Here is a 26,307-nt window from a genome sequence, read left to right as displayed (position 1 = left end):
TTCTTTAACTCTCTCCAACCTTCACATCATCCATTTGCAATACTTCCTTTCCTTTCCTTGACCTCTCTGTCTCCATTTCGGGGAATAAACTGTCCAATGCCATCCATTACAAGGCCACTGACTCGCATAGCTACTTTCACTATAGCTCTTCACACCCCCATCCTGCAAGGACTCCATTCCATTCTCCCAGTTCCTTCGCCTATGCCATATTTCTTCGGATGATGCCATCTTCCAAAACAGTGCTGATGACATAGTTTGCTTCTTCCATAACCATGGTTTCCCTGATCACTGTGGTTAACAGGGCCATCAACCACAGCTGACCTATCACCCATGCTCCCACCCTTGCCCCTTCCCATCACTCTCAACAGCGTGATCAGGTCTGCCTTATCGTCACCTTTCATCCCGCCACCCTCCGCATTCAAAGTCTGCCATCTCAGACAACCCCAGCAGAACACCACCACCACGCTCATCTTCCTCTCACTCTTCCTGTCTGCATTTAGCAGGGATTCTTCCCTCTGAGACAGCCCAGTCCGTTCTGTCTCCCTCCATTTCTCCTACTAACTGTGACCCGGATCTGCTGTGTCCCCTAATACATTTTGAGTGATCAGTTGAAGACCTGGCAACAAATCTTAATCCCTATTGTGAGGCAGAATGGAATGGAATTGATTTTTTGGAATGGCCAATCGAGCCAACCCTTAGGATTTGATGCTGTTTAACTGTTACCGTGGTCACAGAACGCTGGCTTACAGCACATCTCACATACAACTAAAGGAGGTTTTATACCAATTTATAATGTAAGCACTTTAACAGAAAGTGAATGTTTCTCTTTAAAACACCTCAACTTGAAAGGCTAAGATAAAACTGTGATTTGGCCTATTACTGTTTTATACCACACATCAGCCATTTGAAAGTAATGCAGTTTGGTAAGCGTCAAATGAAAGCCAAAAGAACTGTGGATGCTGTAAATCAGAAACAAAAACAAAAATTGTGGAAAAGCTCAGCAGCTCTGGCAACATCTGTGAAGGGAAATCAGAGTTAATGTTTCGGGTCCGGTGATCCTTCCACAGAACAATAAACTTGATAAGTGTCAAATCACTTTCCAAAACTATCTTACTTTCACAGCAGATAATAGGAACTGCAGATGCTGGAGAATCTGAGATAACAAGGTGCAGAGCTGGATGAACACAGCAGGCCAAGCAGCATCAGAGGAGCAGGACGGTTGACGTTTCGGGCCATTCGTTTTGACAATCAACAATCATATTGTCTCATATTTGTCTAGTAATCCAGCCATAAAATGTAAGAGTGCATCTCCCGCAGCATTTACGCTTTAGTGAAGTTATAAAATCTTGACATTTCTTTGGCCTAAGACAATTGGGACACATCCCATTTGATTATAAGAAATACAGCCAGAGCCAAAGGCTGGCATGTTGTTAAATTGGTGTTAACCACAATTAAATAGAATACAGTATGATGTTAATTTCTTAATTGCTTGATCATTACACATATCTAAGCTGAAACAATTTTTTTCTGAAAAATAAACTCAATCACACCGGTTAATTGATTAAAATTGATGACATAACGTGGCTAAGTTAAAACTGATAATAATAAATGACAGACTAATTTCTTGTAATGATTTTGTGGTCTATGAACCCTCAGCAAGCTTGCTTAGTGTCTGCTGAACTCATTTGTCACATTGCATTAGTCTAACGGCTTAGTTTCCCCTTTGGGGGATGCACATTGTTCTAAAGTATAACCTCAACTTTATAATCAACAGCTTCAACTTTGGTTCACCACTTTCAGGGGTTTTACAGGTGTCCTTGACAGTTCACATTCACTCAATACTCTCCTTCTGCAGTCATCATTCTAAAAGTTTCAACACATTTGTCTCCTGGGCCCTGGGCCCTTGCATGCCAAATGGTTCTGCTTTTTCCAGTTAGAGCACCACTGTTCCCAGCATATTATGTTCTATTTTTGTTAACATGTTTTCTTTACCAATTCTACCTCTGATGAAGTCATCTGACATATACCCACATTTTTAATGTTCATCCTGATGATTCAGTAATACTGATCAATTTTCTTCCTCTTTTCATGAGCTCTCATGCTACGTACTTACTGTGGTTCAAAAATAATGTTCATGCAAAGTACAAAAGGACCCATTTTGAATTTTGTGGGTTTCTCCCATCTGGCTTTTCTGCTTCTCAGTGAAGTCTAGGATGCAATACAATGTTGTAGTAGTTTTCCCAATAGTGATTACAGAGTTAACCTGAAACTAACTCATAATTTTGCGACTGAGGCAGAAAAAAAGTTCCACTTTTGTCTCAAATTGCCTGTTATCTTCACTGGAACAGGGACTGGAAGTTTCAAAGTTATACTGCCTCACCCACTTGTACAAAGTAAAGATTTTTTATTAATTACCAGTAGCTCATTCTCATATAGGTCTCAAAATTCACACAATTTTAGTTTCACCTTTCTGCTGCCATCATCCATTTGCAGCTTTAATGGCAGGCATAAGAGGTCACTTGACCGGGTCACCCTTTAATTTACACATGGGAAGTCCTTGACACTGATTTAACACTCTCAGTCAGCATCCAGAATGTCAGAATATCTGCATTTCGAATATTGAGAGCAGTTTTTTGTCCCATATCTCAGCAAGAATGTGCTGGCATTGGAAGGAGTCCGGAGGAGGTTTACAAGTTTACGGTCTTGGGAATGGAGGGCTTGTCATACCAGGTGCAGATAAGGGCTTTTGGGTCTTTACTGGATGGAGTTTAGAAGGATGAGGGGGGTATCTGTTTGAAACTTGGAGATTATCAAGAGGCCTAGACAGAGTGGATCTGGAGAAAATGTTTCCACTAGTAGTAGAGACTAGGACCCAGGGGCACAGCATCAAAATGAAGGGACATCCCTTTAGAACCAAACTGGGGGGTGGTGGTTCTGTGGAAGTTACTGCCACAGAGGGCTGCGATATTTAAGACAGAGCCAGATAAGTTGCTGATTAGCAAAGGGATCAAGGGTTTATCGAGAAGGCAGGAGAATGGGGTTGAAAAACACCACACATCAGCCATGATCGCATGGTAGAGCACACTTGATGGGCTGAATGGCCTAATTCCACTCCTAAATCTTATGGTTTTATGAGATCAAGATTATCCTATATTTATTGACTTTATAGCATAGGGATTATGCACCAGATTATGTGACTGCAGGTTAACAAGAATTTTTTGTGGCGAGATCCCTTACAATGGCTGCAAAATTTAAGAGTAGAACAGCCTATGCTCCAACAAGTATCCTGAAAAGCAGTCCGAAATAAGAATTCCAATCCTCACTGTCTAGTCAGTGGGACTTTCCACAGTTTGACTTTCTAGTTTGTGCTGATTTACCTAATGTCAGCCATGAGGGTCTTTGCCAGCTCTCACCTGGAAGTGGCTGCATTTCACAAGAGTTGGCTCCAGACCCTATGGCATTGGCTCTAGTGCCTCGCCAGGTCATTCCACTGTCAGGCCTACCCCTATTGAGTACCACTCCACCCAGCCCCCACCCTGACCCAGACCCGCCTGATAGCAAGCTTGTCCCCAGCACCCAACTCTGCTAACGTGTAAGGGACGAAGGGCTTAGCCCCTGGCAGTGTGCTTCAGTGAGGGTGTGGGTGAAGACAGGGAGGTCCGTGTCAATGGAAGGTTTGGGGTGAAATGGACCATGCGGTGGGGAATATCCCACATACGTGAGGGCCTGTTCATAAGTAAACTCAGCAGGGAAATGCCAGACAGGGCAGTTGGCAGGTGTGCATATATACCATGCGGCGGGGAATATCCCACATACGTGAGGGCCTGTTCATAAGTAAACTCAGCAGGGAAATGCCAGACAGGGCAGTTGGCAGGTGTGCATATATTTGTCGTTTTTTTCCTCCAGGCCGGCGTGTAAATTGACACCAAACCGAACGCCCGGCTGATTTCCCAGCAACGAACACGATTTCTTTGCATCGAACGGCTTCTCTTGATTGTTACCGGGAAATAGCAAGCTTCCCATGTACACTGGGTGAGAGGGGCATGTACTCTGTTCCTTAGTCTGTTCCAGGCCAAGCCCCCAACATCTGGCTCCAGGATCCGGTTTCTAGGAAATTCACACTGAAAGGGTAAGGGAATGGGGTATTATTTTAAAGGTAGATAACATAAAGTGAAAGTGAAAGTTACATGATGTTTCTGAGCTGCCGTCGCAGCGTAAGACTGGCGGGGACGGCCCTGTGCAATGCTCATATGAAATCCTCCTTTAAAAAGATCTGTTTCAAAAGGGGAACGAAGCGAGGAGCCCCGAGGATGGAAGCACTCCGTGCTGGGATTGGAAGAAGAAGCTGAGCTGTCCCTGTCGATTGCCCTCCACATGGCTTGGATCAAGCAGTTGTTCCTGCTGTGGTCAATATTTCGGGCTGTCCTTGCCTTTAAAGGTAAGCACATTGTAAATGCAGTGGGGCGCTGCCTTGTACAGACCAACCTTGCTGTTAGCCACAAGAGATGCACTTGTGTTCAGTGTTACACACAGTGGATTGATCCTTTCCCCCCTAAGTGGTGACTTAGTGTTATCCTGTGCGCCCCGGGACGCCGGTGGCGCTTCCCAAATGTACGTCCTTCTTTTCCCGTTGCTCTATCAGACTGGGGAAATTTCTAAACCGGGGCTCAACATGGTTGCAACTATTCCTGGAGCTGTCATCGTTGCTCACTTATGAACAAAATATCCCAAACAATGCGGTCCTATTCTTCCCGAAAGACTCGCACAGTTACTTTTATTCCTTAAGTAGTTGTTTGTAACTCTGGGAAATTAATCTAGGACAGGCATGTCCAGATCTGAGAGAGTGGAATTACTCTCTGGGACACAGCGTAAATGACAGACGAAAATACAACAAGGGGAGGGAGTAAGTTTGGCACCCTACATATTTTTGGGAGGCTTGACGCGAAGGGTAGGATCCCTAAAAAAAATTGTGTACGGGAACGTGGGCGTTGCTGTCTGGGCCAGCATTTATTGCCCTTGGCCGGTTTCCCCTGAGAAGGGGGTGGTGAGCTAAAGCCCATAAAGTTATAGATTGCAACTGCACATTCTAAATACTTCTTCGTGTGATGAGACGTTCGGCCTCTACCACCCTTAGAGGAAGTGACTTCCAGATTGCCACCACCTTTTGGGTGAACATATTTTCCCTCACATTTGATGAATGCGCACTCCAAATGAATTTGGGGAGGGAGTTTTGACTCTGAAGGAACAGTGATATAGGCCCAAGTCACGTTGGTGAGTGGCTTGGTGGGGAAATTGCTGGTGTTCCCAATGTATATGCTGCCCTTGTCCTTCTAGATAGAAGTGTTTTGCAAGGCACTAAGGAGCTCTTGTGCATTTATGCAGTGCATCTTCTAGATACTAAGCGTCAGTGATGGAGGAAGTGAACATTTGTGAATATGGCGCCAGTCAGGTGGACTGCATTGTTGTGGGAGAGATAATGGGATTGTGTCAAGCTTCTTGTGCGTTGTTGCATTCACGCAGGAAAGTGAGATCTGTTCCAACATACTCCTGACTTGTGCCTTGCAGATGGTGGGCAGGGACTAGGGAGCCAGGAGGTGAGTTACTTGCTGCAGGCTGTCACAAATACCTGAGTCAAAGTTCAGGAGGGAAGGACTCAGCATTCTGGTACTAGATTTCTAAGTAGCACAACTGTCCTGGATTCAGAATCTCTGAATTTTGTGTTCTCGGGGAGGTTTTCATCGAAGCTTTTACTTTAACAAAATGCTTTATTCAGAAATTATCCATCAAGTAGAAAAACAGAAGTTGCTGGAAAAGCTCTGCAGGTCTGGCAGCATCAGAGTTAACATTTCAGGTCCGGTGAACTTTCCTCAGAACTTGCATCAAGTACAAAGCAGGTCCATCCAGGCTTTGCCAAAAATACAGTGGAATTTTGACATTCCTCAGTAGAGCTTCACTCCAGTTGCAGCAGAAACATGTATTTTCTAAACATGAAAGGGAACTATTTGTATTCCCGGTAAAGCTATAAGGGCAACGCAAAATATAGCAGACTGTAATTATACTTTGTCAGAAAGACCTTCGCTAGTGGTCTTTCCCCTGGTGGCAGCTGCCCCAAGCTTTAGCGCATCCTTCAGCACATAGTACTGAAACTTGGAATGTATCAGCGTGCAACACAAGATCAAGGTCACAGTTAATGCCCATCTCGCGTTGCTTTTGAGAGGGAGACATCGAGTTGCCTTCTTGCATCACTGCAATCTCTATAATGCAGGTACACTCAGAAAGCTATTAGAATGGGTTTCCAGGATTCAGTGCCAGCTCCAGTTAAAGAGCGGTGTAGGTTTCAACTTCACTTCAAAAGGAGCTTGCCAGTAGTAATGTTTTCTATAAAGTAACTCAAGGTAATGATTAATTTGTTCAGAGCTCTATTCAAACTATCCCTTGAACAATGCATTTTATTTTGGCTGCAAAGAAACAGTGGAGCTATTAAAGTACATTTAATACAGAACAGAGCGTTGATGCCATTACCTATTGCCAAAGCTCTGAGCTTGGTGTGAAACTAGACTACTCACTCAAAGATGGGAGAACCTGAGATTATCTTATAGAACTGTATGAAACTGTTAGGAATGCAGTGAAAATTAATTTACAATATTACTTAAAATTAATCTGTGAAATCAGGCTAAATTGATTTTTTTTTAAATTCATTCACGGGATGTGGGCATCATGTTACCCAGAAAGCAGTTAAGTGTCAACCCCATTACTATGGGTCTGGAGTCACATGTCGGCCAGACCAGATAAAAACAGCAATTTCCTTTCCTTAAGGACATTAGTGAATCAGATGAGATTTTTTCGACAATTGACAATGGTTTCTTGGTCGCCATTAGACTCCTAATTCCAGATATTTACTGAATTCAAATTTCATGTGCAGGATATGAACCTGGGTCCCCAGAATATTACCAGGGCCTCTAGATTAAAAGCCTAGCAATAATACTACCTCCCCCAGTTATAGTAAATTTTATTTGTATGTAGCTTGCATATTATTTTATGACTGATGTGCAGAATTTCTTCACACGGGGAACGTACATGTAAGTAAACTTCTTGTGAGAGGAAAAAAAAAGCCCAGGAAATATTTAAGAGACAATTGATTGCTACAACTGAGCACAGTTAGGATTCTGAGATGATGCAAATGAGCTTCTTCATCTTGTGAGCTTGATATAATAATTTGCTCTGTGCTTGCAATCCACTTGTGAGACAGTAATATTGTAGTAATTTTATTAAATGTGGTAACAAACTATGTCTGTGCTCTTTGGAAGTTTGTAATGTTGTCTGAGGATCATTTCTACAGTTTGTCATGTGAGAAATGTATATTTGAAGTGCCTCATGCTGCCTTTGGTTGTGTGGCTAGTGTTTCTCATGATGTTCAAATATCATAAGTTCTATATGTCAGCATGGCCAGAGATGTTTTAAGCAGTTTACGTTTCCCTTTTTTAAAACACTTGGTCAAACGGCCTACAGCTGCAGTTTTTTTTCTCAACGAGAATTAAGAAAGATGTCGTTTGATACACTGCTCATTATCTAACACAATATACATGAAACACATCTTCATTCCAGATACAAGAGATTGTTTCCATATTCGGGGGCTAGAGTTTTGTCAGAAAATCTAGATTCTTCACTTTAACATGTCAGAATCAGTGCCTTTTCACAAAGAAAGATATAGAGACTGACTGCACTAGTATATCATCTTTCACAACCTCAAAACTTTGCGTTTTACACCAGTGAAGCACATGTTTGAAGTGTGGCCACTGTTGTATTGTAGGGAGTAATTGTTGTAATCTCGAAGTCACGTTATGCACAGCCTCCCCCATATAGATATGTGATAATGGTCAGATGATATGCTTGTTTAAGTGATAATTATCAGGCTCAACCCAGCTGATCATTGCACCATTTGGAGCAGCTCAGCAACACAGTCTCACTAACTGGCTGTGCCACATATCGAAAAGAACAATGAAAATCTCTCAATAAAAACTGAAAGACCTGCAAATACTGTAATTGAGAAACAAAAAGAGATATTGCTGCAAAAGCTCAGCAGGTCTGGCAGCATCTGTGCAAAGAAATCAGAGTTAGCGTTTCGGATCAACTGCCCTCTGCTTTCTCTCCACAGATGTTGCCAGACCTGCTAAGCTTTTCTGATGAATCTCTGTCCCTTAGTTCCTTGATTTTTTTTAAAAAAAGCAGCTCACCCCAGCCAACTGTCCATCCAATCAAGAACATCCGATCTTGCTTCAGGTGAGGAATAGCAGGAGAACTAAGATTGACGACAATCACTTGCTTCCCAACCTTGATTTGTTTTTAGAATTGCTTTGGTGTTTTTTTTCTTGTTAATTTTGGTGAATGGTTTCAAAATGTTTATGTTGGATGACGAGAGCGGTGGAGCTTCTAGTGAAAAGGAAGAAGGTAGCTTACATAAGGTGGAGGAAGCTAGGGTCAAGTTCAGCTAGAGAGGATTACATGCAGGCAAGGAAGGAGCTCAAAAATGGTCTGAGGAGAGCCAGGAGGGGGCACGAGAAAGGCTTGGCAGAAGGAATCCGGGAAAACACAAAGGCATTTTACACTTACGTGAGGAATAAGAGAATGGTCAAAGAAAGAGTAGGGCCGATCAGGGATAGCATAGGGAACTTGTGTGTGGAGCCTGAGGAGGTAGGGGAAGCCCTAAATGAGTTTTTTGCTTCTGTCTTTACGAAAGAAACGACCTGTGTAGTGAATGAAACCTTTGAAGAGCAGGTGTGCATGCTGGAATGGATAGAGATAGAGGAAGCTGATGTACTGAAAATTTTGTCAAACATTAAGATTGACAAGTCGCCAGGCCCGGATCAGATTTGTCCTCGGCTGCTTTGGGAAGCGAGAAATGCAATTGCTTCGCCACTTGCGAAGATCTTTGCATCCTCGCTCTCCACTGGAGTCGTACCTGAGGACTGGAGAGAGGCAAATGTAATTCCTCTCTTCAAGAAAGGAAATAGGGAAATCCCCGGCAATTATAGACCGGTAAGTCTCACGTCTGTCGTCTGCAAGGTGTTAGAAAGGATTCTGAGGGATAAGATTTATGACCATCTGGAAGAGCATGGCTTGATCAAATACAGTCAACACGGCTTTGTGAGGGGTAGGTCATGCCTTACAAACCTTATCGAGTTTTTTGAGGATGTGACTAGTAAGGTTGATGAGGGTCAAGCTGTGGATGTGGTGTATATGGACTTCAGTAAGGCATTTGATAAGGTTCCCCATGGAAGGCTCATTCAGAAGGTCAGGAGGAATGGGATACAGGGGAACTTAGCTGCTTGGATACAGAATTGGCTGGCCAACAGAAGACAGCGAGTGGTAGTAGAAGGAAAATATTCTGCCTGGAAGTCAGTGGTGAGTGGGGTTCCACAGGGCTCTGTCCTTGGGCCTCTACTGTTTGTAATTTTTATTAATGACTTGGACGAGGGAATTGAAGGATGGGTCAGCAAGTTTGCAGACGACACAAAGGTCGGAGGTGTCGTTGACAGTGTAGAGGGCTGTTGTAGGCTGCAGCGGGACATTGACAGGATGCAGAGATGGGCTGAGAGGTGGCAGATGGAGTTCAACCTGGATAAATGCGAGGTGATGCATTTTGGAAGGTCGAATTTGAAAGCTGAGTACAGGATTAAGGATAGGATTCTTGGCAGCGTGGAGGAACAGAGCGATCTTGGTGTGCAGATACATAGATCCCTTAAAATGGCCACGCAAGTGGACAGGGTTGTTAAGAAAGCATATGGTGTTTTGGCTTTCATTAACAGGGGGATTGAGTTTAAGAGTCGTGAGATCTTGTTGCAGCTCTATAAAACTTTGGTTAGACCGCACTTGGAATACTGCGTCCAGTTCTGGGCGCCCTATTATAGGAAAGATGTGGATGCTTTGGAGAGGGTTCAGAGGAGGTTTACCAGGATGCTGCCTGGACTGGAGGGCTTATCTTATGAAGAGAGGTTGACTGAGCTCGGTCTCTTTTCATTGGAGAAAAGGAGGAGGAGAGGGGACCTAATTGAGGTATACAAGATAATGAGAGGCATAGATAGAGTCGATAGCCAGAGACTATTTCCCAGGGCAGAAATGGCTAGCACGAGGGGTCATAGTTTTAAGCTGGTTGGTGGAAAGTATAGAGGGGATGTCAGAGGCAGGTTCTTTACGCAGAGAGTTGTGAGAGCATGGAATGCGTTGCCAGCAGCAGTTGTGGAAGCAAGGTCATTGGGGTCATTTAAGAGACTGCTGGACATGCATATGGTCACAGAAATTTGAGGGTGCATCCATGAGGATCAATGGTCGGCACAACATTGTGGGCTGAAGGGCCTGTTCTGTGCTGTACTGTTCTATGTTCTATGTTCTATGTTCTATGTTGGGGTTGACAAATGTCTGCTCACAGTCTGAAATTTAGAAAAATATGTTTCCTTTGTTCCCTTAAAAAAAACTTAAACAGAATCAAGTGAGATGGGGATAGGGTCAGAAAATGAAGTGAAGTAAGGTAGAAGATCAGTAATGAATATACAATATGGTTAAGCAGACTGAAGCTGCAGTTTTATTCTAAACAAGTCTAATGTGTGAATTATAAGATATCACTTAATACACTGCTCACTATCTAATAAAATATATAAGAAATACCTCATCAGCTTTCCAAAAGTCTCCTCAGTTTGAGACCCAAGCCGTGCTGCAGCTTCTCTTTGTCTATATTTCTGAGTAGAAAGACCAGAATTGCTAGTAACCTCAGTCATTCCATCTCCACGTTATTTGGTGCCAGCACGTGTTAAGTGGGTAGCGTTCTAGCCTCTAGCTCTAGAGGTCACGATCTGAAGCGCTATCCAAGAGATCGTGAATACGAGAACGTCGGCTGACACTCCGGTACAGCGCTGAGTGTGTACTGCATTGTTGGAGGTGCTAACTTTTGGATGAGATGTTAAATTAAGGCGATCTCAGGTGGACATAAAGGATCCCATAGCCACGATTCAAAGAGATCATGGCTGGACAACTAATTACCCTTCAACCAATGTAATTAAAATAGATGATCCAGTCATTGTATGTTGCTATTTGTGGGCTGGTGCTATATGTAAATTGGCGGTTGTGTTTCTTGCATTATAATTTGGCTGGATAGTGCAAATCCTCATACTCTGAAAGTTATACAAATGCAAACTCTTTATTTTTCATTCTAACATCTTACTCAGTTTATTGAACAACTGTTGGTGAGGGATGTTTTTGTTGCTGATCAGCAAGTGCCTCACACACACCTGGAACAACAGTTAGAGCCCTCGAGAATGTTCTTCCAACTCCTGCTTCAGTGAAGGGAGTTGGTGAGCAATAGGAGGGATTACAGCCACCATATTACTTTTAGCCATGGATGGATGTCTTTATCATAGAAGCCCTACACTGTGGAAGAAGGCCATTCGACCCACTGCGTCCACACCGACCCTCTGAAGTGCGTCCCACCCAGTCTCATCTCCCCCACCTTCCCCTACCTTAAGCAATTCCCATGGCTAATCCATCTAGCCTGCACATCCTTGGACAGTGGGAGGAAACCAGAGCACCCGGAGGACACACAGGGAGAAGTGTAAGCTCCACACAAACAGTCGCCCGAGACTGGAATTGAACCTAGATCCCTGGTGCAGTGAAGCAGCAGTGCTAACCACTTAGCCACTGTACTGTCCATTATCTATGCTGAGACTGGAACGTGGCTTTTGGCTCCAACAGAACTGCCTTGTTGCTATCAGTTGCTGACTGAACACGACATGCAGCGTCCTGTATCTTCTTTATTGTTTAAGTGGAAACAATACATTACCAAGCCACATACCCGAGGCTATAACCAACAAATCAGATTTAATTATATGTTAGAAATCAAACAATTACAAAAGATCACCATAACTGTTTTCACTTGATGAGTTGAACAAATCTGTTGCAAATTAAAAATACATGTCTGGAAGCAACGCAGCTACTCTAGTTTTATCAATTACAGGTTAGCCGAGCATGAACTTGAATGTTCACCAGGCTTCACCCCCTTCAAATATGAACAGTGTAGGAGGACAGCTTGGTGAACAATTTTGAAAGCTGCAGTGAGGTTAAGTAGGATGAGGAGTGGGAGTATTCTAGCTGCAAAGCTATTTCCGATTTTGATTCGGGCTGTTTCGGGGACATTCATTCACACACACAAACTGACAGAAGGAAGCTTACGGGGGTGAGGGAGGAAAGGTTAAGACAGGAGCAAAGACAGTTGCTGCAAAAGATCAGCAGCATCTGTGAAGAAAAAAAATTAGAGTTAATGTTTCGGGAGCAGTGACTCTTCCTCGGATTCTGATTCCCAATTTACGGCATCCGCAGTACTTTTGGTTTTTATTTGGAAAGGTTTAGACAGTTGTGTACAGATTCCGTTGATGAATGGCCTGGATTGTTTCAGGAACAGCAACAAAGGTGCTGGAAAAGGCCAGCAGGTCTAGTCTTTTAGTTTTTATGCTGGATTGTTTCAGGTTGGATTTAATGATCTTTCTGGATTCTGCGTTGAGCCAAACAAAAAAAAATTGGCAGATAGTTTCTATCTTTTCCAGAGTCTGCAGCTGCTGATTTGATTTAGCCTGTCACCCAGCAATGGCCATAAACAAGTTGATTTCAGGTCCTGAGAGAGGCCAGGTGTGGATCTGACTGAGGTCTACAAAATTATGAGGGGCATAGAGAGAAGCGCCAGGGAGAAGTGAAATTCCCTTCGTAGAGGGGTCACTAACCAGGGGCTATAGGTTTAGGGTAAGGAGCAAGCGGTTTAGAGGGGATTTTAATTTCATCCAGAAGGAGGTGGGTATCTGAAAGTCCCTACCTGAAAGGCACAGTAGAGGTAGGAGCCATCACAACATTTAAGACGTATTTAGTTGAATACTTGAAGGTCCATAGTGTACAAGGCAACGGGCCAGGTACTGAAAAATGGGACTGAATTAGAGTGGTGCATGATGACTGGCATGGTCATGGTGGGCCAAAGGGAGTCTTTCTGTGTTACACTTGACTCAATGAAATGATCAGATTTTGACTGGAGGAATTCCTTTCCCAGCCAGGGTCCATTGTCCAAAGTGATTGTGTCTCATGGCTTGGTACACACCCAGTTGAACATACAGGAACTGTTTTAATATTGTGTCAACAACTCAGGAGATGAGTCATTCACACTCATCTAAATAGATAGTTTTAGGTGACGGGCTACCCCCAGACAGGTTGATTCCATTCTAATGGCTTTGAAAATTGTAGAATGGAAGCTGCTTTGAGTAATTTAAAATGCTGTTCCTCAGGTTTTAAACTTACTGGTGGTTTCAGCTCACTCAATAAAGAAAGTAATTGTTCAGGGTGAATCTTTGGCCATTGGCAATGGAAATTGCAGAAGTGAAAATTGAATATGTCAATAGAGTGACAGCTAGGATAAGTCAACTTTAATCTTTATCCTCAGTATAACTTTAAGGAAATCGTAAACAGTAATGTGTTGTTGTTTTGTCATCATTATTCTTCCATGTAAAAACTGACCTTTTTCTGTGATAACAAGGTGTAGATCTGGATGAACATGGCAGCCAAGCAGCATCAGAGGAACAGAAAAGCTGACTTTTCGGGCCTAGACCCTTCTTCTTTCCTGCTCCTCTGATGCTGCATGGCCTGCTGTGTTCATCCAGCTCTACACCTTGTTATCTCAGGACTGATAAATTAAACTGCATTTATTTCACTGTAAGAGACCTGACAGGTAAGGCAGATGAAATCAGGGCATGGTTAGGATCATGGGACTGGGATATCATAGCTATTACAGAGATTTGGTTGAGGGATGGACAGGGCTGGCAGCTGTAGGAAAGAAAGAGAGCAGGGGGAGGCTGTGTTTGGCTCGGGATAGCATATTGCTTCAGGATGACATATAGCTGTACTTAGGGAGGATATTCTAGCTAGTACATCCAGTGAAGTTATTTGGGTGGAACTGAGAAATAAGTAAGGGACAATCACTTTACTGGGATTGTACTATAGATCCCCACCCACCCCCCCCCAACCTTCCTCAGCGGGAAATTGAGAAGCAAATTTGTTAGAAAATCTCAGTTCTCTTGTAAGAATATTTGGGTTGTAATGGTAGGGGATTTTAACTTTCCAAACATTGACTGGGAGTGCCATAGTGTTAAGTGTGTACCAGAAAATTTTCTTATTTTATGTGTGGATATACTGACTGGAGAAGGAGCAAAAATCGGGAAATAAGGCAGGGCAGGTGACTGAGGTGTCAGTGGGGAGTAGTTTGGGGCCAGTGACTGTAACTCTATTGGTTTAAAATTGTGATGGAAAGGGATAGACTGGATCTAAAAGTTAAAATTTTAAATTGGAGGAAGGCTGGTTTTGACGGTATTAGGCAAGAACTTTCAAAAGTTGACTGGGGGGCAACTATTTGTCGGTGATGGGACAGAGGGAAAGTGGGTGGCCTTAAAAAATGAGATGGTCCTGAGATGTTTCTGTTGGTGTGAAAGGCAAGGCTGGTAGGTGTAGGGCATGATGGATGACTAGAGAAATTGAGGCTGTGGTCAAGAAAAGGAAGGAGGCATATGTCAGGTCTGGACAGCAGGGATCAAGCGTTTCGTTCGAAGAGCATAAGGGCAGTAGGAGTGTACTCAATAGGGAAATCAGGAGGGCAAAATGGAACATGAGACAGCTTTGGCAAATAGGGTCAAGCAGAATCTAAAGAGTTTCGACAGATACCTTAAGGACAAAAGAGTAACTAGGGAGAGAATAGGTTCCCTAAAAGATAAACAAAGCTGCCAATGTGTGAAACTTCAGGAGATGGGTGAGATACTAAATAAGCATTTTACATCAGTGTTTACTGTGTAGAAGGACGCGGAAGCTAGAAAACTTAAGAGAAATAAATAGCGACATCTTGAAAAGCGTCTATATTACCGAGGAGCTGGTGCTGGACATCGTAAAATGCATAAAGGTGGATAATTCCTGGAACTTTGTGAGAAGCTAGGGAAATGGTAGCTGGGCCCCTTGCTGAGATATTTGCATCATTGATAGCCACGGGAGAAGTTCAAGAAGACTGGAAGTTGGCTGACATGGTGCCATTATTTAAGAAAGGTGGTAAGGAAAATCCAGGGAACTATAGGCCGGTGAAGCTGATGTCAGTGGTGGGTAAATTGTTGGAGGGGACCTGAGGGACAGGATTTATGTGTAATTGGAAAGAAAAGAACTGATTAGGGATAGTAAACATGGCTTTCTACATGGGAAGTCGTGTCTTACTAACTTGATTGAGTTTCTGAAGAAATGATGAAGAAGATTGATTATGACAGAGTGGTGGATATTGTCTACATGGATTTCAGCAAAGCATTTGGCAACGTTTCACTTAGTAGACTGGTTAGCAAGGTTAGATCCCATGGAATATGGGGAGAACTAGCCATTTGAATGAAAAATTGCTTCAAAAATAGGAGGTGGTAGTGAAAGGTTGTTTTTGAACTGCAAGTCTGTGACCAGCAGTGTGCCACAAGGATCAATGTTGGGTCCATTGCTTTTTATCATTTATATAAATGATTTGGATGTGAACATAAGAAGTGTGGTTAGTAAGTGTGCAGATGACACCAAAATTGGTAGTACAGTGGACTGCCAAGAAGGTTACCTCAGAGTACAGTAGAATCTGGATCAGATGGGCCAAGGAGTGGCCGATAGATTTTAATTTGGATAAATGTGAAGTGCTACATTTTAGTAAGGCAAACCAGGGCAGGATTTATACACTTAATGGTAAGGTCCCTGGGAGTGTTGTTGAGCAAAGAAACCTTGGAGTGCAGATTCAGAGTTGATTGAAAGTAGAGTCGCAGTTAGACAGGGTGGTGAAGGAGGTGTTGGGGACGCTTGCTTTTATTGGTCAGTGCATTGAATATCAGAATTGGAAACTCATGTTGCAGCTGTACAGGAGATTGGTTACTCCACTTTAGGAATACTGCATTTAATTCAGGTCTCCCTGCAATAGGGAAGATGTTTTTAAACTTCAAAGGGTTCAGAAAAGACTTGCCAGGGTTGGAGGGTTTGAGCTATATGGAGAGGCTGAATAGACTGGGGCCATTTTCGCTGGAGCATTGGAGGCTCAGGGGTGACCTTATACAGGTTTATATCATGAAGGGCACGGATAAGGTGAATAGCCAAGGTCTTTTGTCCAGGTTAGGGGAGTCCAAAGCTATAGGGCATAGGTTTAAGGTGAGAGGAGAAAGATTTAAAAGGTATCTAAGAGGCAACTTTTTCACGCTAAGGGTGATGCCTGAATGGAATGAGCTGCCAGAGGAAGTGGTGGAGGCTGGTACAATTCCAACATTTGAAAGGCATCTGGATGGGTATATAAATAAGAAAGGGTTTAGAGAGATATGGGCCTAATGCTCAAAAATGGGACCTGATTAATTTAGGCTATCTGGTTGGCATGGATGAGTTGGACCAAAGGGTCTGTTTCTGTGCTGTACATCTCAATAACTCCATGACAAGTAATTGTTGTGTAGCATTTTTCTGTTGTGCCCTCAGTTCAAATTGAGGAGTAAAGTAATTCACAGAATCTCACAGTTTAATGCATCAGTCATTCTCAATAAATGCTGATGTATGGGTCGGATCCCAGAATCTGTCCTCTAGCATGCACGCATCATTTCATTTTGGGCCACAGCAGCAGTTGGATGTGATCCTGACCTGGAATCCCATTTGCAAGAGAGATTCCAGGATGATAGGACGTTAAAGAGGACTTTACCTTTGCTTCACTTGAGGAAAAGTGTTGCCAGGCACCCAAATTACAGACCCTGCCTATCAGCGTTTCTGCACCTGAAGGACTGTGTTCACTTTTCAAAAAGTGATGCTGCTGTCTTTGATCTGGTTCAAAAGACATTACAGCCAGGACACAATCAAACAGCATTTGCAGTGAACTGTAGGCAGACCTTTTTAGTTTTACAGTTGTCATTTCACTCTCCCCATGCCACAAATCATCCCCCATTCGTGGACTAGCCTGCTTCCATGGCTGGCCTGGATTGTGGAGCTAGAGAGTTGCCAATTCTCTGGAAGTGACTCAGAGTTTCTACAAACAAGCAGTCACTTTCCAATGCAAATTGGGAGGAAAATCAAACAACCATGAATTTTTTTCTTGCATTTTAATAATTAATTGAAGCTTACTGCATGAGTGGGACCATTCAGGTGCCTCTGTGCTGGCTGTTTGAAATAGCTCTCCAACTTCCGCCCACTCCCCCGCACCTTCCCCATCAGCCTACAGATTAGTTCCCTTTAAATTCATGTTCAGTTGCTTTATAAAAGTTCCTTTAGATTCTGATTCCACTGCTCCTTCAGGGTAGTGCACTCCAGATCACAGTGTGAAATAATTATTTTCCCTTTTGCCAATTTATTCTAAATTTCCTCTGATAGCTGACTCACTTGCCTCATTACTTGTGCTAGCAAAGTGTTCCACAATTTTTATACCACTCTTATGCCTCCACATAACTTTCTCTGTTTTGAGGTGAAACATTCAGTTGCTCTAATTTCTCCATGCAGCTGTAACTCTTGTCATTGCTGTGCCTTGGTGACCTGCCCTGCACTGCTTTCACTGAAATGCGATGTTCTGACATGAACTGAACAAGCTGAGGCTGAGGCCAAAACGTTGTATTTGTAAAGAAATAGCATGACTTCCTTGTTTGTTCAATGCCCCCTCCTTTCAAAGCCAAATATCACATATACTTGTCATAATGGGAACTGCAGATGCTGCAGAATCCAAGATGATAAAATGTGAGGCTGGATGAACACAGCAGGCCCAGCAGCATCTCAGGAGCACAAAAGCTGACGTTTCGGGCCTAGAGGGGGACTGCAACTTTCCCCCCACAGTGGTCGAGAACGCCCCTGACCGCGTCTCCCGCAACACACCCCTCACACCCCGCCCCCGCCACAGCCGCCCAAAGTGGATCCCCCTCATTCTCACACACCACCCCACCAACCTCCGGATACAACGCATCATCCTCCGACACTTCCGCCATCTACAATCCGACCCCACCACCCAAGACATTTTTCCATCCCCACCCTTGTCTGTTTTCCGGAGAGACCACTCTCTCCGTGACTCCCTTGTTCACTCCACACTGCCCTCCAACCCCACCACACCCGGCATCTTCCCCTGCAACCGCAGCAAATGCTACACTTGCCCCCACACCTCCTCCCTCACCCCTATCCCAGGCCCCAAGATGACTTTACATACTAAGCAGAGGTTCACCTGCACATCTGCCAATGTGGTATACTGTATCCACTGTACCCGGTGTGGCTACCTCTACATTGGGGAAACCAAGCGGAGGCTTGGGGACCGCTTTGCAGAATGCCTCCGCTCGGTTCGCCATAAGCCACTGCACCTCCCAGTTGCAAACCATTTCAACTCCCCCTCCCATTCTTTAGATGACATGTCCATCATGGGCCTCCTGCAGTGCCACAATGATGCCACCCGAAGGTTGCAGGAACAGCAACTCATATTTCGCTTGGGAACCCTGCAGCCCAATGGCATCAATGTGGACTTCACCAGTTTCAAAATCTCCCCTTCCCCCACCGCACCCCAAAACCAGCCCAGTTCATCCCCTCCCCCCACTGCACCACGCAACCAGCCCAGCTCTTCCCCTCCACCCACTGCATCCCAAAACCAGTCCAACCTGTCTCTGCCTCCCTAATCTGTTCTTCCCCTCACCCATCCCTTCCTCCCACCCCAAGCCGCACCTCCATCTCCTACCTACTAACCTCATCCCACCTCCTTGACCTGTCCGTCTTCCCTGGACTGACCTATCCCCCTCCCTACCTCCCCACCTATACTCTCCTCTCCACCTATCTTCTTTACTCTCCATCTTCGGTCCGCCTCCCCCTCTCTCCCTATTTATTCCAGAACCCTCACCCCAACCCCCTCTCTGATGAAGAGTCTAGGCCCGAAACGTCAGCTTTTGTGCTCCTGAGATGCTGCTGGGCCTGCTGTGTTCATCCAGCTTCACACTTTATTATCACATATACTTAACTGCTGTATTGCCTCACAGTACTACCTATGACCCCTCGTGCTAGCCATTTCTGCCCTGGGAAATAGTCTCTGGCTATCAACTCTATCTATGCCTCTCATTATCTTGTATACCTCAATTAGGTCCCCTCTCCTCCTCCTTTTCTCCAATGAAAAGAGACCGAGCTCAGTCAACCTCTCTTCATAAGATAAGCCCTCCAGTCCAGGCAGCATCCTGGTAAACCTCCTCTGAACCCTCTCCAAAGCATCCACATCTTTCCTATAATAGGGCGCCCAGAACTGGACGCAGTATTCCAAGTGCGGTCTAACCAAAGTTTTATAGAGCTGCAACAAGATCTCACGACTCTTAAACTCAATCCCCCTGTTAATGAAAGCCAAAACACCATATGCTTTCTTAACAACCCTGTCCACTTGGGTGGCCATTTTAAGGGATCTATGTATCTGCACACCAAGATCCCTCTGTTCCTCCACGCTGCCAAGAATCCTATCCTTAATCCTGTACTCAGCTTTCAAATTCGACCTTCCAAAATGCATCACCTCGCATTTATCCAGGTTGAACTCCATCTGCCACCTCTCAGCCCATCTCTGCATCCTGTCAATGTCCCGCTGCAGCCTACAACAGCCCTCTACACTGTCAACGACACCTCCGACCTTTGTGTCGTCTGCAAACTTGCTGACCCATCCTTCAATTCCCTCGTCCAAGTCATTAATAAAAATTACAAACAGTAGAGGCCCAAGGACAGAGCCCTGTGGAACTCCACTCACCACTGACTTCCAGGCAGAATATTTTCCTTCTACTACCACTCGCTGTCTTCTGTTGGCCAGCCAATTCTGTATCCAAGCAGCTAAGTTCCCCTGTATCCCATTCCTCCTGACCTTCTGAATGAGCCTACCATGGGGAACCTTATCAAATGCCTTACTGAAGTCCATATACACCACATCCACAGCTCGACCCTCATCAACCTTTCTAGTCACATCCTCAAAAAACTCGATAAGGTTTGTAAGGCATGACCTACCCCTCACAAAGCCGTGTTGACTGTATTTGATCAAGCCATGCTCTTCCAGATGGTCATAAATCTTATCCCTCAGAATCCTTTCTAACACCTTGCAGATGACAGACGTGAGACTTACCGGTCTATAATTGCCGGGGATTTCCCTATTTCCTTTCTTGAAGAGAGGAATTACATTTGCCTCTCTCCAGTCCTCAGGTACGACTCCAGTGGAGAGCGAGGATGCAAAGATCTTCGCAAGTGGCGAAGCAATTGCATTTCTCGCTTCCCAAAGCAGCCGAGGACAAATCTGATCCGGGCCTGGCGACTTGTCAATCTTAATGTTTGACAAAATTTTCAGCACATCAGCTTCGTCTATCTCTATCCATTCCAGCATGCACACCTGCTCTTCAAAGGTTTCATTCACTACAAAGTTGGTTTCTGTCGTAAAGACAGAAGCAAAAAACTCATTTAGGGCTTCCCCTACCTCCTCAGGCTCCACACACAAGTTCCCTATGCTATCCCTGATCGGCCCTACTCTTTCTTTGACCATTCTCTTATTCCTCACGTAAGTGTAAAATGCCAATGGGTTTTCTATCTCTCTCTCTCCTAAATGAATGAATGATTTATTGTCACATATGTCTCGGGAGATACAGTGAAAAGTGTTCTGTTGCTACAATCCCATACCATTTTGAGGTACAGAAGAATAAAAAGCAAGTACTTTAAAAGGTTTGTCTTCATCAGCTGGAGTCCCAAACAGGCCTTAGGACTTCTGTAAGGTCCCTGCTCCAGGCCTACTGTGACCAGGAGTCCCTGCTCCACTATTGCTGCAACTGATGCCCTGCTGCCATTCCAGGCCTAGTCCAGACAGGACTCCTGGAAGTCCTCCTCTATGTCCTTGTTTTCGAGAGCTGGGCAATGAACTTCCATTAGACACACATGTATGTGCAAACCATTGCTGTGGCTTTCCCTTATCTTCTGCAGGATAGCTGACCAGGAGTCTCTGGCTCTTCCCACTTGCTGTCAAACACATTGTAAGGATTTACAGGCTGACAATCAACTTGTTTGACTATGTTACAAAAGCACCTTCCATGGCTTAATACGCTGGTGTGGGTCTCGAACCCACAGATTCTAATATAGCAGAGCAACACTGTCAGTATGCAACAAGAGATAACACAGTTTGGAGCTGGAGGACCACAGCAGACCAGGCAGCATCAGAGGAGCAGGAAAGTTGATGTTTCAGGTCGGAACCCTTCCTCAGAAATGGGGAGGGGGATGTGAGCTGGGAAATAAATAGAGGGAGGAGGGGTGGGTCTGGGGAAAGGTAGATGGGATGGTGATAGGTGGATGGAGATAGGGAGTGGTGGGGATTGGTCAGTGGGATGGGTGGGGCGAATAGTTGGGAGAGAAGATGGGCAGGTTGTGTCAGGCCAACGAGGCTGGAGGGTGGATGGGTGGGGCTGAGGAAAGGCAGGTAGGATGGTGCCAGGTGAATGCAGGTAAGGGGCAGTGGGGATTAGCCAGCGGGAAGGTAGGGCAGATAGGTGAGGAAGATGATGAACAGGTTGTGTCAGGTCAAGGAGGCAGGGATGAGAGGGAGGTTTGGACCTGGGATGAGGCTGGGGGTGGGGAGATTTTAAAACTGGTGAATTCCGTATTTAGACCATCAAGCTGTGGGCTCCCGAGGCAGAATATGAGGCGTTTCTCCTTCAGTTTATGGGCGGCGTCTTTGTGGCCCTGGAGGAGGCCCAGGATAGACATGTCACCCAGGGAGGGGAGGGGGAGTTTAAATGGTTGGCAACCAGAAATTGTTGTCGTACAGAGCGCAGATGCTCCACAAAACGGTTCACAAGTTTCCGCGTCAGGACCCTACAGCACAATAGCCTGAACATAGAATTCACCAGTTTTAAAATCTCTCCACCCCCGGCCTCATCCAATGTCCAAACTTCCCTTTCACCCCTGCCTCCTTTACCTGACACAGCCTGCCTGTCTTCTCTCCTACCTACACCCCCACCCAACCCAATGATCAATCCCCACTACTCCCTACCTCCATCCACCTATCACTACCTCAGCGCCCTTCCCTCAGCCGCACCCCTACTCACTCTATTTATTTCCAGGCTCCCAACCCCCTTCCCATTTCTGAAGAAGGGTCCCAACCCAAAACGTCAGCTTCCCTGTTCCTCTGATGCTGCCCGGCCTGCTGTGTTCCTCTAGCTCCACACTGTGTAGTAAAAAGCAATGGTCCTAATACTGAACCCTGTGGCTCACCACTATATACTTCTCTAGCCAGGAAATTGTAGTTATGTTGGATGCAGAAGGGCTAATTGACTGGATTGTTCATGAGTGTCAATTCAGTGACAAAGTGTGCATTCGCTTTCAAAAGCGAAGATGGTAGACCACAAGTAAGCCCATGCTGGGTGACCAATAACAAGAGCACCAGCTGAGGGTTTGATGGTGGATATCAGGTGATGACTCTTCCAGGAATGTATCCAATGTTGGCAATGCTATTTTCCTCTGACTTGTTTTGTCTGAAATCCAGATAACCAGGAACAAAACTTATTTAACTCATTGGTCTGTTTCAAGTACGACAGATGTAGAATCATTTTGCGCAAAGCACATATAGATTCTGAATCCTTTTGTGCTTGCCCACCTCCATTCCTAACTCTCCAACAGACCCTTCCTTGATAATGCCAGCCTCTCTCTGCTTACTATGTTACCCTGTGTTTCACCACCATATTTTCTTTTTTCCTCACAAAAGGCACTAAACAATATGGGAATAGGACAGGAAAGTCAAAGATCAACCAGAATGTTGAATGTTTGAGGAGGCATGAAGCGCCATGTGTCTCATCCTCCACCTACTAAATACAAATGTAGAAACCAATAGCAGCAGTAGGCCATTCAGCCCTTTGAGTGTATTCTACCACTTGACTTGATCATTGCTGATCCTCTGTCTCAAAGCCACGTTCCTGCTTTCTCCCATACCACTTGACGTTTTTAAAATCTAAGTCTAAAAATCTATTCTTTAGGTTTGAGGTATGTGGCTCAGTGTTTAACACTGGTGCCTCACAGCAACAGGGACCTGGTTCAATTCCAGCCTTAGGAGACTAGTGGTGTGCCACAGGGATCGCTGCTGGGACCTTTGTTATTTGTTATTTACATAAATGATCTGGATGTGAATGTACAAAGCATGATTAGTAAGTTTGCAGATGATGCAAAATTAGTAGGTATGGTTGATAGCAAGGAAGGTTGTCAAAAATTACAGAGGGATCCTGTTCGGGTGGGGAAGTGGGCTGACGACTGGCAAATGCAGTTCAATACTGATAAGTGCGAAGTGTTGCACTTTGTGTAGTCAAACCAAGCTAGGACTTATAGAGTAAATGGTAAGGTCCTGAGGAGTGTTTTGGAACTGAGGGACCTGCGAGTACAAGTACATAGTTTATTGAAAATGGCATCACATGTGGACAGGATGGTGAAGAAGGCATTTGGCATGCTAGCCTTCATCAGTCGAGGCATTGAGTATAGAAGTTGGGATGTTATGTTGCATTTGTTTAAGTCATTAGTGAAGCTGCACTTGAAGTGCTGTGTGCAGTTTTGGTCACCCTGTTATAGGAAAGACATACTTAAACTGGAAAGTGTGCAAACAAGATTTATGAAGATGTTTCTGGGATTAATGGACCTAAGTGAAAATGAAAGATCGGCCACGATAGGACTTTTCCTCGTGGCATAGGAGAATGAGGGGGGACCATATTGAGGTGTACAAAATTATGAGAGGCATAGATAGGATGAATGAATACAGTCTTTTATCCAGGGATGGAGAGGGCACAGATTTAAGGTGAAAGGGGAAAGATTTAAGAAGAACCTGAGGGGCAACTTCTTCATGTAGACAGTGGTGCATATTTGGACAGGGCTGCCAGAAAACGTGGTTGAGGCAGGTACAATAGCAACATGTAAAAAAAAATCTGGTTAGGTACATGGATGGGAAAGGTTGAGGAATTTGGACCAAATGCGGGCAACTGGAATTAGCTGAGTGGGCAATATACTCAGCACAGGCCAGTTTGGGCCAAAGAGCCCGTTTCAATGTTGTATTACTCCATGACTATATGACTGTCTATGTGTAGGTTGCACATTCTCCTTGTGTTTCCTCCCATAGTCCAAGTTAGGTGGATTGGCCATGCTAAATTGCCCATAGTGTCCAGGAATTTGCTGATTAAATGGGTTAGCCATGGAAAATGCAGGGTTACAGGGATAGGATAGGGGGGTGGGTCTGGGTGGGATGCTCTTCGGAGAGTTGATGTGGACTCGATGGGCTGCTTCCACACTCTAGGAATTCTGGGAAATGTTCTGAGGATGAGAGAGAAACCTCTCATTCTCAACAATGGGCTTGATTTCCTGGAGCTAAATACCTGCTGCAGCTAAATCAGTCGATCCATCCAAGAGTCTTGGCGTCTCAGTATGCAAACACATCTTTCCATTTTACTTTCTTTTTGCATTATGCACCAAAATGGGCAAAAAATACTGATTTCAACCAAGGAACCCAATACAGAGATGTTGCAGTTTTAAAACAAGTTACTGGAACTCATTGTGAGTTGCATTTACGCTGAGGATTTGTTCAGGCAGTAAGGGAGGATTGCTAGACTCATCGGTCCCTTGAGAGTGTATTCAGGGGAACTTCACTGAGAGGCAGGAGGTTGATTGATTTTTTTTTATTCAGGACCAGTCGTGTTAGCCGGGAATCCTTAGCATGACACAACTCTCTGATTTGCTGAAGACGAACAGCTCATTTGTCAACAATGCAGGGGCAGACAAAAGATAGCATCTCTCTCTCTTTGCAGAGAAGTAACAAAGAATTGGAAGCTAATTAACTATTCTCATTACGATTTGCCTATAAGCTGCTGCCCTTTCACCGGTGACTGAGAGATTGAACAAGTAGTGTGCGAATTATTCAGTGTCTGCAGTGAAGAACTGATAGGATTTGGAAAAAGATTGGAATTCAGAAGAGCTTGGAAAAAGCAAAAGAATGCTGTGGCCTGGTGGCGTTGAACTGTGTTCCACTTGCATCTTTTTCATCATCCATGACATCTCTGTCTTTTAGTTTATGTCTGGTTGCGTGTGTGTGTGGGTGAGATGGCGACAAAATAGTAATATCACTGGTAAACGGTAAATTTGCCTCAGTCCTTGCAGACCATAGGGCTGCTGTCTCATTCGAGGAAGACAGCTAGTAATAGTTTAACCTGAGCATCACCATGCCTCAGGGAGGGGGGAGAGGTTGAGAAGTAACCTCAGCTGGTTTGGGAGCTGAATCCACACTGTTGATATGACTCTGCATTGCAAGCCAGCCATCCAGCCAACTGAGTTACTCTTCCAGAGGCATAAACTGATGCTGGGGGGAAATGGATTGAAACGCCATCATGGCAAATCATGAAATTTGGACACAATTAAAAGAAATCAGAATTTTAAAAAGAGCTAGTTTAATGACAACCATGTAGCCACCATCCGTTATCATAAAAAGGTATCCGTTCACTAATGCCCTTTAGGGAAGGAAATCTTCCATCATTTTCCCCCCTGCATGTGACTCCGGAGTCACGGTGATGTAGTTAAGTCTTAGCTGCTCTCTCTAGACAGTTAGAGATGGTCAATAAATACTGGCCTAGCTAATGGTGCCCACATCCTGTGAATTAATTTTTAAAAAAGGGGAAGAGATACAAGTTGATGTTTTATATTTAATTTGCTTGTGGTTAGGACTAATTTCTTTGTCATGAATAAGAATTTCTTGTTAAGTCTCGAAACCTAATCAGTCTTTTTGTTAAGAGATAATGGGAACTGCAGATGCTGGAGAATCCAAGATGACAAAGTGTGGGGCTGGATGAACACAGCAGGCCAAGCAGCATCTCAGGAGCAGGAAAGCTGATGTTTCGGGCCTAGACCCTTCATCAAAAATGGGAGAGGGGGAGAAGGTTCTGAAATAAATAGGGAGAGAGGGGGAGGCGGATCAAAGATGGATAGAGGAGAAGATAGGTGGAGAGGAAACAGACACGTTAAAGGGGCAGGGATGGAGCCAGTAGACGTGAGTGTAGGTGGGGAGTTAGGGATGGGAAAGGTCAGCCCGGGGAGGACCGACAGATCAAAGGGGTGGGATGAGGTTAGTAGGAAGGAAATGGGGGTGCAGTTTGAGGTGGGAGGAGGGGATAGGTGAGAGGAGGAACAGGTTAGGGAGGCAGGGATGAGCTGGACCGGTTTTGGAATGCGGTAGGGGGAGGGGAGGTTTTGAAGCTTGTGAAATCCACATTGATACCATTG

At 44.6% G+C, this 26,307-nt stretch overlaps 1 protein-coding gene across 1 annotated transcript in view; it reads left to right on the top strand.

Annotated features, from left to right (window-relative positions):
• Nucleotides 1-4,054: 4,054 nt before the first annotated feature.
• The window catches only part of il15ra (interleukin 15 receptor subunit alpha), a 97,887-nt gene continuing 75,634 nt past the window's right edge, over nt 4,055-26,307 (top strand). The window contains exon 1 of the mRNA XM_048554537.2: nt 4,055-4,438. Coding sequence (XP_048410494.1) covers nt 4,375-4,438 — 64 coding nt within the window. The 5' untranslated portion in view covers nt 4,055-4,374. The remainder of the gene's footprint in view (nt 4,439-26,307) is intronic.

The sequence above is a fragment of the Stegostoma tigrinum genome, chromosome 25, assembly GCF_030684315.1.
Source record: "Stegostoma tigrinum isolate sSteTig4 chromosome 25, sSteTig4.hap1, whole genome shotgun sequence".
Taxonomy (NCBI): domain Eukaryota; kingdom Metazoa; phylum Chordata; class Chondrichthyes; order Orectolobiformes; family Stegostomatidae; genus Stegostoma; species Stegostoma tigrinum.
Note: the sequence above shows the minus strand (reverse complement) of the source record. Positions and strands in the feature narration are given on the sequence as shown.